A 17,643-nucleotide genomic window follows, 5' to 3' on the forward strand; every position below is an offset into this window, starting at 1 on the left:
GGGGGGGGGGTAAATATTTCGGAGGTCAAGTGGATAAATGGTTTTAAATCATTATACAAATACATATTTTTGAAATAAAATCTTTATTATTTTTGGCAATAACATGGTTTGAGCTGATTTCTACCAGTCGCAGGCTGTGTCACACTCCTCCAGCCTGTGTCTTAGAAAAACAGGGAAATGAAGCCTCCATCAATCAAGATGTAATATCCCGCCCCCCATTGTGTTCAGCTGGTTACTGGGCATGGAGGAGGAGGAGGGAGGGAGTAGGCTATCATTTATGCCCACAAGTTTAACTCTATAGATAGTTATATGGGCTGCTCAAATATGATAGTGAGGAAATGTGAAGCATAGAAACTCACTGGAAACTGAGAATGTGCAGTAGCTGCCAACACTGCTCTGCAAAATCCCCAGTTGCATTGAACAGAAGGGAGAGAGAGCAGCAGGATCAACCAGGTTTTTTGCAGAATACAGAAAACTAATACCATAGTGAATGAGTGAGTATGAACAACATGTAATACAGACTTTATTGATAATTTTTTATGATGTGGGTTTAATGACAATTTATTGTGGAAGTAATGCAGAAGTGTAAGTAGACCCTAAGGGACCATTCACATGTGTAGCTAAGGGGCAGTAAATTCAGCCAATTGAGCCCTAGTTTTACTGTGTGTGAGACACACCTGCCTGAATGGTGACATGCAGCCACTCATGGCTGCATAAATGCTGTGCTTTGCAGCTGTTGCAAAAATTAAGCAACATGTCCCTTTTTGCAGATGTTGCCTCCTCTGAACAAGACTATGCAGGTCTATGGGGCTGCCCTGCAACCTGCCCTGCTATTGCAATGCATGTGATAGTAGCACAGTAGTGTGGCATTTAAAAGGTGAAATCAAGTAGTGAAGACGCAGCATAACGCCTCCTTACTGCCTGTCAAATGTCTCTGAGGAGTGAACTGAATGTGGATCACATTTCAGAGGAGTGGCATTTCTTGCAGCACATCTGAACAAAGGCATAGAAATACTGGGGTGGATTTACTAAAGGCAAATAGACTGTGCTCTTTGCAAGTACAGTTGTACTCAGGGGCGGACTGACAACTCATGGGGCCCCCGGGTAATAGGGGATCATGGGGCCCCTGTGTCATCGCCCACACCCAAAAAAGCCTATGAAAAAGCCAATGAAAGGTACCAGGGGCATCTCATGGGGCCCCCTACTGCATCCGGGCCCTCGGGCACTGCCCGAGTGCTCGAATGGTCAGTCCGACCCTGGTTGTACTCTCTTTTTTCCCCAGAGCTTAGTGAATGTGGTAAAGCTCTGCTAATTTCTATCTTCCAATCCTATGCAAGCAAAAATGCTCTTTTTTATTTTCCCTGCACCTGATTGGGTATTCTTTACAAAGTAAAGCTTTACCACATAACATTTACTAAGCAAAGTGAGTGCAACTACTTATGCAAAGTGCACAGTCTATTTGCCTTTCGTAATTCAATCCCAATATATACTGATTCTGGGAGAAAGGGAGTCTGAACAGTATATAAACATGCATGCTCATCCTTAACATTTTTATTATACAGGATTTATATAGCGCCAACAGTTTGTGCAGCACTTTACAATATAATGGGAGACAATACAGTTACAATACAATAATAACAAGAGCATTAAGAGGGCCCTGCTCATAAGAGCTTACAATCTAATAGATATGTTTATATTTCATTCAACATTTCATTTAATATCATTAAAATCAAAACCTAGAAAACTCCTTAAAGGCAAACTCCACCTTTCAGACCATGATTCATATTACACCCATATTTAGGGTGTAACATAAAACTTGGTCACTGTGCACAGCTCCCCAGTTACAGAAATTTAGGATTTTACTCCCCATCGGCATTCTACTGATCGTAATTGCAATGCTGTACAGACTCAAATGCAAAAAATTAATAAATGAAAAATTGTTTCATATATTATTTTAATAGGAATTCTTTGACCATACACTTAAATACCAACTCTGTACAGCTACACATAGCGAGGTTTCTATTATCTTTAACTCACATAGCCCCACCTACTGGTTCTTGCTAGTTACTGCACCAGATTTCAGTTTGTGATTTGTGGTCCTTGTACTAATGACTAGGACTTAAAGAGGACTTTCAGCTTTTTACCCTCTTCTTTAAATATGAAGATTTCCCACTCTTCTTTAACACAACTGGAATATATATATATATATATATTAATTCATTCCTCCAAACTGACATCTACCCATCAAGGCATTTTGATATTTGCATAATTCATCTCAGAGCCAGTCCACTGCTTACATCAGGGCTGAGCGCTCTTGAGAGGAGTACTGATTCAGGGTGCTGTAATTTTTACTGGAAGCTAACAACCATCCAGGAGCTGACTGCATTGCATTGAGAAGCACAGAGACCCAGTGTTGACATCACTGGGTCCTAAATAAGGTATGTAATAAAAAAGGAAAGGTTTTATTTAAAGATGTCATCAGCATGATGATGAAGGGGGAAGAAAGAAACCAGGGAGGTTAATATTAGGAGTGGAATAAACTTCAGCTTTAGGTTTTACACTTATTTTAAGAGAAGCTTGCATTTATATTGTACTTGTAATGACAAGTATATTTATATTGAAAAATTGACCTATGTCCAGCATTATTAACTTTTAATGACAGATAATCTATTTCCTTTTCCTAATCTGTCAATTTTCTTTTCTCTAGGCTGTGTATAAATTGGCTGATGTGGCCTGCAAGTGTCATGGTGTTTCGGGTTCCTGTAGCCTGAAGACCTGTTGGCTTCAGCTGGCTGACTTCCGCAAGGTGGGCGAGTACCTGAAGGAGAAATATGACAGCGCAGCAGCCATGAGACTTAATAAACGTAGCAAACTGGAACAGGTCAATCAGCGCTTTAACGCTCCCACTGCGGATGATCTTGTGTATCTAGACCCAAGCCCGGACTACTGCCTGCGCAATGAGTCCACAGGCTCCCTTGGCACACAGGGTCGGCTCTGCAACAAGACCTCGGAGGGTATGGATGGGTGTGAACTGATGTGCTGCGGGCGGGGTTATGACCAGTTCAAGACGGTGCAGGTTGAGCGCTGTCACTGCAAGTTCCACTGGTGCTGCTTTGTCAAATGCAAGAAATGCACGGAAATTGTAGACCAGTATGTGTGCAAATAAGACAGCGCTCACAAGCGACTTGTGCTTCTCTGTGCTGCTCTTAAGCCACCCTTCCCCACGACAACCACGCTCCGCCGTGCCCTCATCTCCTTCCCCAGCACAAAAACAGAGGCAGATATATATGTATAGAGTATAAAAGTAAATATATATATGTAGATATATATTTTTATATGTGTATAAAGGAAAGGAACTACATGAAAAGGACTTTGATTTTGAGGGATGGACAACACACAGCGGCGATTATTAAGTATATCACACACGCGATAATGGAGACCTTTGGCTGTCTACAGCTGATAAATTGGAAGAGTCTGTAATCCGTGAGGAGTGACTGGGCTGGCTGAGGGAGACGTGAGGTTGGCCATCATGATATTTCCCCTACCAGGACTTGACTTGGAGATTGATCCAAAAAAGAAAAGGACCCGAAAACCATAGACCTATCTCACTGGCAGCTCAATAGACTGCTCCAGCCATCCCAAAGAACTGATTGGCCAGCAGGTCAAAACAATAAACAAATGGGACGCATCTTTTCTCCCCCAAAAAAAGGGAAACGGTTAAGTGAACGCATTATTGTGCATTGGAATCCCTCCCATTGGGGCTCATTTCCACTCCCTGTTGGTGGAAACCATAAACCGCCTTCCATCATTGTAGAAGCCATTCTAAACTGTTGCACTATATACTGATATGGAGTATTTGTATGCACATTTATTCCAACTGATTTCAACACTTGCAAATATTTCTGCACCAAGCGTCATTTAACGATAAATGTGCTAAGTATCTCTGTGTTAAAGTGGGCATAAAATCTTAAAGGATTCTTCCTCTTTTAGACCACATCCTCACCCTATGTAATAATTAAACAATGACATTTTCAAGGGGGTTAGCAGGTACCATTCCTGGATGAAAAATTTAATTCCACTGACTCGCAGCTTTCTTGGGACTTTTCTGAGATCCCTGCAGATAAACAGTGGCAGAGTAGTAAGAGAAAAGTAATTATGTGTTCCTGGGGAGGGCTAGATTGAAGTGAATCCTGTGTGATCAAAGCACATGTTCACTTTAAAGAGACAGTGTTACCAGCTCACACATTTTTAAGTAAAAGCACAAACATATCAGGTATTTGAAATGCTCACTTGCAGCTTTTTTCCTTTCTATAATCATTTTTCTCCACTTGCAATGTGCTTCTGAACTTGCTATTAAATTTGACTACTCCAGGAAAAGTCAATTCCCTAAGACAGCCCCTCTCTACTTGCACATCATAACCCTCTCCTCTACTGGGAGTGTCTATTTACTGTCTGTGCTGAACCAGCTCCTCCACCCCTCACCCACCTACATAACCCTGTATGTAGCTGCCAGGGGAGGAGTGACGGGGAATACTATAGAGTGTCAATTGAGTGAAAGTTCTGAGTCTGCTGGTGCTGCTGATATTACATCCAAGATGAGGGCACCCAAGAGCAGTCTCAGGGCTTTTGGATGTCTACACAAGCAAGGCTTTTACTAATAAAAAACATGTATAAAATACAATAAATGCACATATATTCTTATATGAAATTATTGTTGAAATGAATGGTCTTTCAAGGGGGTCTCTTTAAGGCTTCCAGAATTGCCAGCTCCTTTGATGGTGTTACCCTCCCTTGATGTAGCATAAACAAATAATTGAGATGAAAACTTGACACCTTGCTTTGGCTTCATGTGAGGAGCAGAGAGACACATTACTGGGAGGAACTCTCTCCAATGTAGTCTGTGAAATATAGAAGTGCTTAAACCAGCCATTCTCAACCAGGGCTCTTTCGAACCATAGGGTTCCTCCAGAGGTTACTATGGGTTCCTTGTGCAGTGGCTGATTAAGCACCCCACTTGATAGTGCCTATATAGCTCCATGGACAAAGTTGCTTGTCAAAACCAGCAGAATGACCCAATTATATTTCACTCTTTGTAAGGTTGGTATTCTGATCACTGTAAAGGTTGCATTCTTCCTACTGAACACCAGTGTGTCACCATGGACCCCCGATGAATTGGTTTTAGTAGGAGTTCCCAAAGACATGAGAACTATTTTAGGGGTTCTTCTGGAGTAAAAAGGTTGAGGGAAGGCTGACTTAAACCTACTAAAGCCACCTAAAATTGATATTTATAGCTGTTTTTTTTATATACTGTATACTAAATTTTCTCCCATTTGTGGCCTGGACAGTGTAGAAAAAATGAGACCGTTGTCATGAGAACAAGAGGATAGGGGAAGACTTCTAACTGGGACACCTGTCCTGGTGACAGCTCTTTAAGATGGGAATTCCCTTTGCTTTTAGAGATTTCCTCTCTCCCCTGCAGAATACAGACAGGTCTGCAAACTGAGGTTTTAACCCTTCCCTGCTCTATCCAAAACCAAAAACAAATGTTTTGTCTATAAAAACACCTTAATACAATCTGGCTTGGCATTCAGAATGAAGGAACATACCTTCCAAAAGTCAACCTGGGAAATTGAGGTAGAGCCTCTGGGATGCATTTGATGGCACTCTTGCCCTGCTGACTTCTGCTGCTACAGACTTCAAGGCAGAGACACTGTACCCTTCCATTATGCCCCGCATGCATGCATACTTAGAATTTGCTTACAATTGGTGGGTGGTGCTTGGTATGTGCACCACAGAGGAGGATTCCTCCACCTGGATGAAATTTTTCACTGTCAGTTAACTAAAGCTGGCCACACACTCTAGAATCTAATTATACAATATCCTTTATGGTGGCTGTACAAGCATTGGTTTTATTGTCAATGTGCGATCTCATCAAAGCAATTGAACTGGAAAGCAATTGAATAGACATACGGTAACTTCCATTTAGACTCTATTTAGATTGGATTCAATCAAACTGAGTAAATTGGCCAGAGCATAACATTATTGCTTATTTTCCATCAGTCAGAAGCACTGAGCTGCTTTTGGTCAACAATTCGATCATATTTCTTTCCTTTAGATTATGAGATTGCAGAGATGCGATTGATATGTCGTATGATCGTAGCTTCCAACTATTGATTGAAATCACTTCCCCCATGTGGCAGATTGATTGAATTGGTTATGGACTGTAGATCTATTTTATGTAGCAGAAAAGCTTAATCAGAAAAGAAATCGATCATTTACTGATGCGTGTATGGCAACCATTAGATTCACCAAAACGATGTAATATGAGGACATATCTAAACAATCTTTTCAGTTTGTATCAAATCTGGCAAACCCTTACAGTATATACAGTGCATCCAGAAAGTATTCACAGCGCTTAACTTTTGCCACATTTTGTTATGTTACAGCCTTATTCCAAAATGGATTCAATTCATTTTTTTCCTCAACATTCTAGAAACAATACCCCATAATGACAACATGAAAGAAGTTTGTTTTGAAATCTTTGCAATTTATTAAAAATAAAAAACAAAATAAAACCACATGTACATAAGTATGATGCTACAAGCTTGGCACACCTATTTTTGGGCAGTTTCTCCCATTGTTCTTTGCAGTACCTCTCAAGCTCCATCAGGTTGGATGGGATCGTCAGTGCACAGCCATTTTCAGATCTCTCCAGAGATGTTCAATTGGGTTCAAATCTGGGCTCTGGCTGGGCCACTCCAGGACATTCACAGAATTGGCCCCTAGCCACTCCTTTGTTATGTGGGCTGTGTGTTTAGGGTCATTGTCCTGTTGAAAGATGAACCGTCACCCCAGTCTAAGGTCCAGAGCGCTCTGGAACAGGTTTTCATCAAGGATGTCTCTGTACATTGCTGCATTCATCTTTCCTTTGATCCTGACTAGTCTCCCAGTTCCTGCCGCTGAAAAACATCCCCACAGCATGATGCTGCCACCACCACGCTTCACTGTAGGAATGGTATTGGCCAGGTGGTGAACGGTGCCTGGTTGCCTCCAGACATGATGCTTGGCATTCAGGCCAAAGAGTTCAATCTTTGTTTCATCAGACCAGAGAGTTTTGTTTCTTATGGTCTAAGAGTCCCTCAGGTGCCTTTTGGCAAACTCCAGGCCAGCTGCCGTTTGCCTTTTACTGAGAAGTGGCTTCCATTTGGCCACTCTACCATACAGGCCTGATTGGTGGAGTGCTGCAGAGATGGTTGTTCTTCTGGAAGGTTCTCCTCTCCACAGAGAAATGCTGGAGCTCTTTCAGAGTGACCATCGGGTACTTGGTTACCTTCCTGGCTAAGGCCCTTCTCCCTTGATCGCTCATTTTGGCTGGGCGGCCGCTCTAGGAAGATTCCAAACTTCTTCCATTTATGGATGATGGAGGCCACTGTGCTCATTAGGACCTTCAGTGCTGTACCCCTTCCCCAGATCTGTGCCTTGATACAATCCTGTCTCAGAGGTCTACAAACAATTCCTTGGATTACATGGCTTGATTTGTGCTCTGACATGTACTGTTAACTGTGGGACCTTATATAGGCCGGTTTATGCCTTTCCTAATCATGTCCAATCAACTGAATTTCTCAGATGTGGACTCCAATCAAGTTGTGGAAACATCTCAAGGATGATCAGTGGGAACAGGATGCACCAGAGCTCAATTTTGAGTGTCATGGAAAAGGCTTTGAATACTTATGTACATGTGTTTTTTTTTTTCGTTTTTTATTTTTAATAAATTGCAAAGATTTCAAAATGAACTTTTTTCACGTTGTCATTATGCGGTATTGTTTGTAGAATGTTGAGTAAAAAATGTATTTAATCCATTTGGGAATAAGGCTGTAACATGACAAAAGTTAAGCGCAGTGAATACTTTCTGGATGTACTGTAGTTAATTATAAATCAAAAGGAGATTGCACTATTACATTATATATAGCATATAGTCAGCTTAAGACTCACCCATGGAGCAGAGTGATATTTTATGGCTTATTGATGCTCCTCTACTTTCTGCTGCCTGCCTTTGAGTAGCTGGGTGCACCAGCAACCCCAACATGGCCAAACTCTAACAACAAATGGTGACCTCTATTAAGTGAGGCAAGTTGAGGTTTACAGAAAAAACTAAAAGCTTAACTTCAGCCCAAACATTTTTTTTTAACAGAGTGGGCTAGAACCTTTTGTCAGGTGTTACAGTGTTTGTCCGTATTGGAGAAATTTTTATCATTTCGTATCTGGACACACAGTAATGGTAAATTTCTCCAATGGGAGCACAGGCTGCAATAAACCTTTTTTGTTAAATAGTGAAAGCTCAGCTTATTATTACTGTCTGTATCTTACTGTCCCAGTGACAACCACATCTCTTATTTCTTGTCCTGACACAAGCATTTACTCTTTCTAAGTCAATCAAGAAGTAAAAAGAAAAATTTGGGCTGGAGCTGGGCTTAAAGCTGAACTCTAATCACAAAACTTTCATTTAAATGTGTTTATCAATAGTCACAAAGGATATAAATCTACTTTGCGTGCATTAAATATGTTTGCAAACCCAGATAATACCCTGTAAAAGTAGCAGCAACTTCACTACTGTTTGCGCATAGTCTGTGCTGAGAGCAGAGCTGTGGGAGGGAATCAACAGGCCCCACCCACATAGGCTGCCTGCAGAAAACTACAGGAGGGGGCGGAGACAAGACCAGCCCTCCTGCACAAGTAGAGAGAAGAGCAGAGACTGTTTTTTATTACAGGAAGCTCCTGTGTAAAGTCAGTTTCACATTGTATTACTGCACATTTCTGGAATAAATACAAAAGCCCACCAAAATTCAAGTAACAATACACATGACTCTTGTATTTAGACTATATTTGCTCATTCTGGAGTCCAGCTTTAAAATGTCAGCTGAACATAGGCTTCACAGGTCTCTTCTCATCTCCTAACACACAATTCATCATTTCTTAAAATGATTTTTAAAAGCAAAATGTGGGCCTCTGTAAATCAGACCCAGAGGTGTAACATTGTCCTAGGAACCCCCCCTGAGTAATTGGTTAAAGCGCCACTATAGTTTTGAAGCAAACAATAAAGTGTAAAATTGGGAAGGTAGGAGTTGTCCTTTTAACTCTTTAGCTATGAAGGTTTTAGTGTGTTTTGCCAGGAGGATAATAAACCCAGCCTTCTGTAATATTAGATAGAGCTATGGACAAAATAAAAAAATAACACATAAGTTGCAATATGTCAGTAGCATCAATACAGCACTTTTTTCTCTTCAATCCCTCTGTAAGAAAACACAAGAAAGAAAGAAAGAAAGAAAGAAAGAAAGAAAGGCCATAACTCGTTTTTGTGTGTTTTTAATGCATTGCATTACCATGTAACTGGACACATGTCAATGCAACAGATACATTTTGCAAGCATTTTACATATACATTTTTATGTCATTTTTATCATTTCATAGCTCACCTTTATGGGCTGTGTATGTATTGGTTGGAAATATGGACATGCAACTTGAAAAATTAACTAACTAAAACGTATATTGCGTTTGTAGTGCATTCTCAGTGCGTTTTCATACATTGCCATTGACTATAATCTAATGCATGCAGGGTATTTAAAAAACACAACAAACTGAGATGAAGAGAAGAGCTTCATAGGTTAAATGGTAACTAGTTTTCATATGCTTTTAGCCCACGGTCACATCAAAGCTGATTTTGAAATCGTGCGACTTCACTGTAATTTCAAAATTGGGTGACCTGCTAATTTCAGTTGCGATTTGGAAGACATCTGACACAGATGTCTATGCAAATTGCAGCAACAGTAATACATGCACTATAGAAATCGGTGCGGCTCCGACAAAGTCTTGGATGGACATGTTAGTGTTAGTCTTGGATGGACATGTAGTTTTAAATGGAACTTAGGCAAGTCACAAACAAATTAAAACCTAGTTTTATTCTAAACAATATTAAAGCGGAACTAAACCTTCCTATCTTTTTCAGCTGAGGAAGCTGCCACCTTGGCCTCTGATTTTCAACTGCCACGGTGCTGCACATTTGATCAGTTATGACACCAGACATTTTATGGTTTGACAGTTTGGTTGACAGCATAAGCAAATGTGACAGCTTTCCCGGAGTGTGTCCTGAATGTAGCATGTTAAACTGTTAAATCAATGAGTTTAGTTCCGCTTTAATAAGAGCTGACCACTGTAATCCCCTGCAGCAGTCTTATGTAGTTTGTTAAAATACCTGTAACTGCCACTCTTGCTGGACAGCTTGGCCTATCCCAGGAGGGAGAAATATAGAGGATCTACTGGGGCAAGGGGAACCCAGAAAAACAAAGATTACTGTGTTAATGCTATTGACAGATTGCATGATACTGTATAAGTCAGTTTTTATTTTGCCTGGAGTTCCACTTTAAGCCTCAACCCCCATTCCCATAGTAACAGGCTTAACACAGCAGTGTGACACTTCCAAATTCAAATAAAACTTTTATTGCTGAACCATTCCCAGCATCTACCTCCCTTACTTGTATTCTTCATTGTACATTAAGTTTCTACATTAAAAAAAATATATATATATTTTAAAGGTTTTACGTTAACAATGTTCCCAGCTGAGCGGGGCTTCATCATGCCCTATTGACATTGTGATACTTTTGTTATTTTTTTAAGTTTGCTATTTATTTTCATTAAGTTTTGTGTTTTTTTATATATAAAATTATTCATCTTTGGTTATCTAGTCCGACATCAATGGTGCAACAGGTTGTGTATATATTCCGTGGCTCTATAATGTGTCCTTGCCTCATTTGGGGGTGCATTGAACCCAACGGGGGGACACCAGAAGGACTGGAAAGAACAGCAGTTTTGTACAGATCTTCTCTCCGCTTTGTTTGACGATAATGTATCTTGGAAATTTTATGACAAAAAAAAAGAAAATATGTAAACACATTCTGTGTTTTTTGTTGTCTGTTGTTTTTGCTCACAACACACTGATACAAGCTTTTACGAAAAACTAATATTGATGTAACAGCAAGATACTAAAGCATCTAATAATACAATTACAATTATCAATCACAGCGCTGAGCAAACTGTTGGGGCTATATAAATAATGTGTAATAATAATAATAAAAAAATGTGCTGTGTTAGGGCCGGCTCACACCAGCATGCAATACGGGAAAGGTGTGTTCCCTGTGCGTTTCCTGCACTGTGTTCAAAACACACTAGGTTTGCGAACTACTGCAAGTGCCAATACATTGTTAACGGCACCCAAAATTCAGATTGCAAACACAGTGCATTTGCCTTCACCAAATCGCATGGTACCGTAGTACCATGCGATTTGGTGCAGTGCATTTTTGAAATGTAGTGTATACACTACTTCTTTGTTCGATATCAGCCCATTCCAATGAATGAGCTTAAAATCGCACAGGAATGTGGACAGTGTTCCTGTGCAATTCAGGTGTGAACCAGCCCTTAACCACTTCACGTCCGGACACTTTCACGCTCTTTCTGTCCAGGCCAATTTTCAGCTTTCAGTGCTATCACACTTTGAATGACAATTGCGCGGTCATGCAACACTGTACCCTTATGATTTTTTTTAGCATTTTTTTGAGACAGATAAAACCTTATTTTGGTGGTATTTATTCACCACTGGAATTTTTATTTTTTGCTATATAAATGAAAAAGTCTAAACATTTTGAAAAAAAAGTGTTTTTCTTATAAAATTTTGCAAATAAATAATCTTTCTTCATAAATGGCCAAAATGTATTCAGCTATATTTTTAGTAAAAAAAAAAACCTAATTTGTTTATAACCAAAAATTATAACTTTTAAAAAAATTTTTTTACTTTTTTTTTTATATTATTATTTTTTTTTTTTACATACTATCACCTTAGCAGTACAGTGTCACCATAGTGATACTGCACTACTTGTGGGGGGTGATAAAGGCTGTAAAAGCAATAATTTCTCCTCTCTGGCTGCATTCTTGCAGCCATTGAGAAATACTGTGCGAGCTGTGATTGGTCACAGCTTGTCACATGGTAGAAGACTGTTGTGAATAGCCTTGTACCATGTGACCTCTGATCATTCACAGATTTCACATGTAGTAAGCAATGATGTCAGAAGCGACATCTTGCTTACTACTATTCATGTGATCACTGATTGGCCAATCAGTGATCACATGATTGGGACCTCACACAGAGGTGCCATGCAGTGATCGGTGTTCTGCTGTGTCCTCCGGATCGCGGTGCCGCACGCTCACAGGGAGTGTGTACAGGCAGGGAATGCGGGAGGACGTTTATAAACGGCCACCCACTCCTGCACTGCTCCTGTCTGGCCGTGTATGTACATGGGTCCAGATGGGAAGTGTTTAAATTGGTAGTAAACGCTTAAAAAAAAAATAGCCAGGTCCCCATGGGTTAATGCCATAATGTGCTACAGGGGTGTATACAAATGTTTTAAAAAACTACTTGTCCAAGGAACTAAATTAGAGTTCCATTCTACTTGTCCTGATAAAAAAAAGAATAATTTTAACCAAAATCGTATTTAAATCTGAGGTGCTTTTACACCCCGGTCACATTGGGTGTGACTTGGCATGCGATTTGCATGCCATGCAGCCTTCAAATCGTATGCCAAGTCGAACCCTATTGTCCGCTATTGGAGCTGTCATATCAGTGCGTTTCCAACTTGGTAGTACATTCACTACTTTTGGTGCAATTTTTATAGACATCTGTGTCAGATGTCTTGCAAATCGCACCTCAAATCGGCAAGTCACCCAAATTTTCAATCCTGCGACTTCACTGTAAGTCACACAATTTCAAAATCAGCTTTGATGTGACCAGAGTGTTAGGAATGTCTGGGGCTTTTATAAACAAAAGGAGCTTTATGGCGACCTAAACTTTTAGCCCTGGTTCACATTGAATACGACTATGAAATCAGGCTACTTCACTTGAAGTATTTCAAAGTGTGATTTCATGCGTGGCTTGCCTGACATCTGTGCAACTTCATGCACAGATGTCTATGCAAGTTACACATTAAATCGCAAAAATAGTGCAGTAATCTTGTTTCCAAATTGGTGTGGTGCTGCAAAGCTGGAATCGCAGCGATTTGAATGGTTCCATAGGCACAAATAGGGTGCAACTAGTTATTTGAATTGGCACTATCAAATCGCATGACAAGTTGCACAAGTATTAACCAGGGCATAATGTTTTTAACGTTGTTTATCTCCTATTCACCTCCCTGCCTGTCTCCAGCACTGCACCCGGGTGAGAGACCTTGCAGTGTAATGAGCACTGATTGTGTGCTCGTCAGGAGAGGGGAGTGTTGGGCAGATATAGTGCTACAGGGTAGCACAGGCATGAAAAATCACACACACATATATATATATATATATAGACGTGAGTTTGCATTTCCGGGTACGGAGCACACATGAGGCCATTCACGGCCGTGGCTGTCAATCACCGGGTCACCAGCCGGTGATTGCTTAGGATTTCTCACGGGGAGGAGAACTGTATGTAAACAATACAGCTCTCCTCCCAGTCAGCTGCTGCACACTGCCATCCAAAGCAGTGTGATTACAGTGAAGCACTCACACTGTGAAACAGCACACAGTTAACCCTTTGATTGCCCCTCATGTTAACCCCTTCCATCCCAGTGCCATTAGTAGCGTGTCAGTGCTTTTTTTTTTTTTTTTAGCACAGATCACTCTATTGGTGTCATTGGGGATGTCTGGGGATGTCAGTGACACCAAGTCAGTTTTCCCCAGTGTCAGAATGCCCGCCGCATATAAGTTGCTGATCGCCGCCATTACTAGTAAAAACTAAAAAAAAAAATTCCAGTATCTATACCGCCATTTGTAAATGCTATAACTTTCATGTAAACCAATTAATTTACACGCCATGTAGCATTTTGGCCTACATTTATGATGAAATTTGATTTTTAAATTCTTTTACTGGATATGTTTAATAGCAAAAAGTCAAAAATATTGTTTTTTTCTCAAAATTGTCGGTCTTTATTTTTTTTTTGATGGCGCAAAAAATAAAAAAACGCACAGGCGATCGAATACCACTGAAAGAAAATTCATGAAAAAAGGACGTAAATTTAATTTGGGTGCAGCATTGCATGACCACGCAATTGTCAGTTAAAGTATCGCAGCGCTATGATACAAAAAATGGCCTGGTCAGGTAGGGGGGTAAATCCTCTGGAGTGCAAGTGGTTAATGCTCAGCGCATTTGCTGAGCGAGTAAATAAGACGCCAGCCTCAATGAAAAAAAAACTTTATTCCTTCAGGTTACCCTTACACATGGAAGCATTTGGGTGCTCAGTACTAGCACCTGCTGAGCAGCCAAATCAAGCTCTGGTGTGTGCTCCGTCCATACCTGGGCAATTTGGGATTGCGGCAAAATGGCTGCATTTCTGCCCGCAATCTCAAAATGCACTAGAATTGCAAAATACAGGTTCTATTGTCATGATTTTCAATGACACCTAAAACGTGGTGCGGTTTTGCTGTGAATGTTGTGCAATTTACTGTGCAGCGCATTGCGTGAAGCTTGTTGTCCAAAGAGGAGCAAGGGTGTGGGTGCATGTCCCTGAATGCACAAAGGGTGAGTTCACGGATACACAGCTACACCCACGTGGATGTGATGTTGGGACGCAGTGGCTGTTTCTGTGTATCCGCTATGTCTCAATAGACATCAATAGGACTGTCTGCACAGGGATGCACGGAACACCTGTGGATCCTCCTACAGGTAAACACCTCCCTGAATGGACATAAGGTATTGTACACCCTGTGTGAACCAGGCCTTAGCAGCATTGGATGCAACATATTTCATCCAGAACACTTGGTCCTGAAAGAAATTACCATAAGAACATTCAATCAGAAGATAATATACTCTGAGAACATTTGATCAGAAGATAAAATACCCAAAAATATTCAGTCAAAATGGAAATTACCCTAAAAGCATTCAATCCTAAGTGGAAATATCCTTAAGACATTTGATTCTAGGAGAAAATACCCTAAGAACATTCAATCGGAAGAAAAAACACCCTAAAATGTTCGATCAGAAGAAAAAATACCCTAAAAACTTTCAGTGCTAAGAGACAACACCGAAAGAGCATTCCATACTAAGAGGAAATACCCTAAGAACATTTAATTCTAGAACATACCTGTTTGTGTATAGATATAGAAAATATTATAAATCCTTTTTTTTCTTTTGTAAAAGTAATTACATACCCTCTGTTCTCAGCTGCATAAGGAGCTCAAAGAGGTGGGGAAGAGAAACAGCAACACACTGGTCTTCCCAGTGAATGACTGTGCAGACAGGCATGTCAGGAAAAGTCTGATCATTAGAGGACAGCATGCTGAGTAGAGTTCCAGTAGAGAACTGACTATGCTGTGCTTTCATGCCTAGTGTGGTCAGTTTTATTAGGAAATCAGAGACTGGCAGGAACACCAGGAATTTCACATAAAGCAATACAAAGAGAACCAAATACTTTTTCATACAAGCACATAGTACAGCAGGCACATATCAGGAATATGAAATGCTAGATTTACATATTCTTTAAGAACATTCAATCAAAAGAGAAAATATAAAAACATTTGATCAGAAGAGAAAATACCCTAAAAATTTGATTTTGCCCCATTCACACAGCAGCCGCAGCTTAGTTTATAAATTGTGCAGACAACCCCAAAACTAATGAGTGAATGCTGATTAAATCACACAGAACAAATGTACATACAGGGGGAGATTTACTAAAATGAGTGCCCTTGGAATCTGGTGCAGCTGTGCATGTTAGCCAATCTGCTTCTAATGCAGCTTATTTAATTAAGCTTTGGCTATAAAACCTGGAAGCTGATTGGCTTCTATGCAGAGCTGCACTAGATGTTTCGCTCTCTGGTTTTAGTAAATTACCCCACAGTGAAAATTACAATAAAAAAGAACAAAAACCAAAACCTAAACAAATAAACTTCCCATGATTGCTATTTAGGCAGATAATACTACATCAACCTTCCAGCCATTAACAGGAGTAGATTGTCTCAAGACTCCTTTCCCCTAGGAACACAATAGGTTTACAAACATCCTGAGAGAATGCTCCTGCTATCAATCAGACTGGCAGGCTGTGATGGAGCTCTCTAAGTCTGAACTCAACAATAGACCAGTGCTCAGGCGGAACCAACCACAGCCTCAGAGTCTGGTCCGTCCTCAGTGGTGGTGTTTGATTCCGACCACATGTCCCAAACCTTGTGCAATGTTTGTGGACATCCGCGTGATAAGTATGTTTCTTTGTATAAAGGTATAGCCGAGTTAACCAACCGTTTCCAAAACTCCAGGGAACCGTTTCCAAAACTCCAGGGTAGGAACCAATTCCGATTTCCATTTAAGCACAATCAATTTCCTAGCATAAAATATTAGTAGCCCTAGCAATGTACAGGTAGCCCTGGATGGTGCCAAAGCCTCCACCAGCCCAAGTTGACATACATCAACCTGCTGAGGGACAGGGATAGTAGTTGCAATAAACTGGAGGACAGTCGTCCAGAAGACTTGAAGTGTTGGACAAGACCATACCATGTAGATATAATCTGCTAATTCTACTTTACATCGCCAACAACGAGGGGGGCAGTCTGAATAGATCTTGTGCAATCTAGATAAAACCTGTGCAGTAATTTAAACTAGATCAACTGATCCTTAGAAATTACTAATTGCTGAAATGGATATACCTATATGCCCTCCCAGTCCTCACCATCTAGTTCAGGTATTTCCACCATCCAGGAGGTCTAACCCATGATGTATTGTAGGTTGTAAGGCTTTATAAACATTCAAGAAGGGTTTCTTAAGTGTCTCGTCCCATAGGAGAGATTCTATATCAAATTCTAGAATATTCACGGGAACACTACCAAATTGAGATGAAAAAGCATGCCAAATTTGGAAGAATCTTAAGAAGTAGGAATTCGGTCATTTGAATTGTTGTTTCAAAGAGTCAAAGGTTTTTAAAACTCCATTCTAACAGATGTGGGCCAAATATTGCACATCACTAGCAGCCCAAAGGGACGGGTCAGGGACAGTGAATAATTCAGAGAGTGATGGGTTCATCCAAAGAGGAGTTTTGGGAGAATAAATCCTGGAGGAATTCCCAAAAGGAGGAGTAACTTGATTCCAAGCCTTGATAACTATTTTCATATAATTTGTGAGGGGAAATGGGGCCTTGATGCCGTGCAATAGGGCATTGTGAAGTGTTTTGTACGACCCCATTGAGGTAGCCTCAAGGACTACCGCTGAATTTGTGTCATCAGAAATCAGCCAATTGGTTTTTTTTATTATACAAAACCATTTTAAACCAACATTTTACAGTACAAAAATCCATATTTAATTAAATTTCCTATCTCCGTATTTACCCCCTCCTCCCCTTATCTTCTTAGTCTTTCCATTTACTTTCCATTTACTTCTTGTTCTTCATTTGTTAATATATTTCACAGTTTCCCCTCCTTATCTTTTTCCTCTTTCTTTCCTTTTCCAAACGTTTATATATTTTTTTCTTCTTCTATACTCCAACCACTTCTAGAAATCTTTTTGATTTTTTTAAATTATACCATCCTTCCCAGGCCTTCTTAAATGTATCCATTTTAACCTCATCTATATTATATAATTCTGCCA

General features: G+C 40.3%; 1 protein-coding gene across 1 annotated transcript in view; it reads left to right on the forward strand.

Annotated features, from left to right (window-relative positions):
* The window catches only part of WNT5B (Wnt family member 5B), a 200,987-nt gene extending 190,041 nt beyond the window's left edge, over nucleotides 1-10,946 (forward strand). The window contains exon 5 of the mRNA XM_089671813.1: nucleotides 2,708-10,946. Within this exon, the coding sequence (XP_089527939.1) occupies nucleotides 2,708-3,166 (459 nt within the window). The 3' untranslated portion in view covers nucleotides 3,167-10,946. The remainder of the gene's footprint in view (nucleotides 1-2,707) is intronic.
* Nucleotides 10,947-17,643: the final 6,697 nt, after the last annotated feature.

The sequence above is a fragment of the Staurois parvus genome, unplaced genomic scaffold (genome assembly GCF_062004578.1).
Source record: "Staurois parvus isolate SC_StPar_1 unplaced genomic scaffold, SC_StPar_1.0 ptg000114l, whole genome shotgun sequence".
In the NCBI taxonomy this organism is placed as follows: Eukaryota; Metazoa; Chordata; class Amphibia; order Anura; family Ranidae; genus Staurois; species Staurois parvus.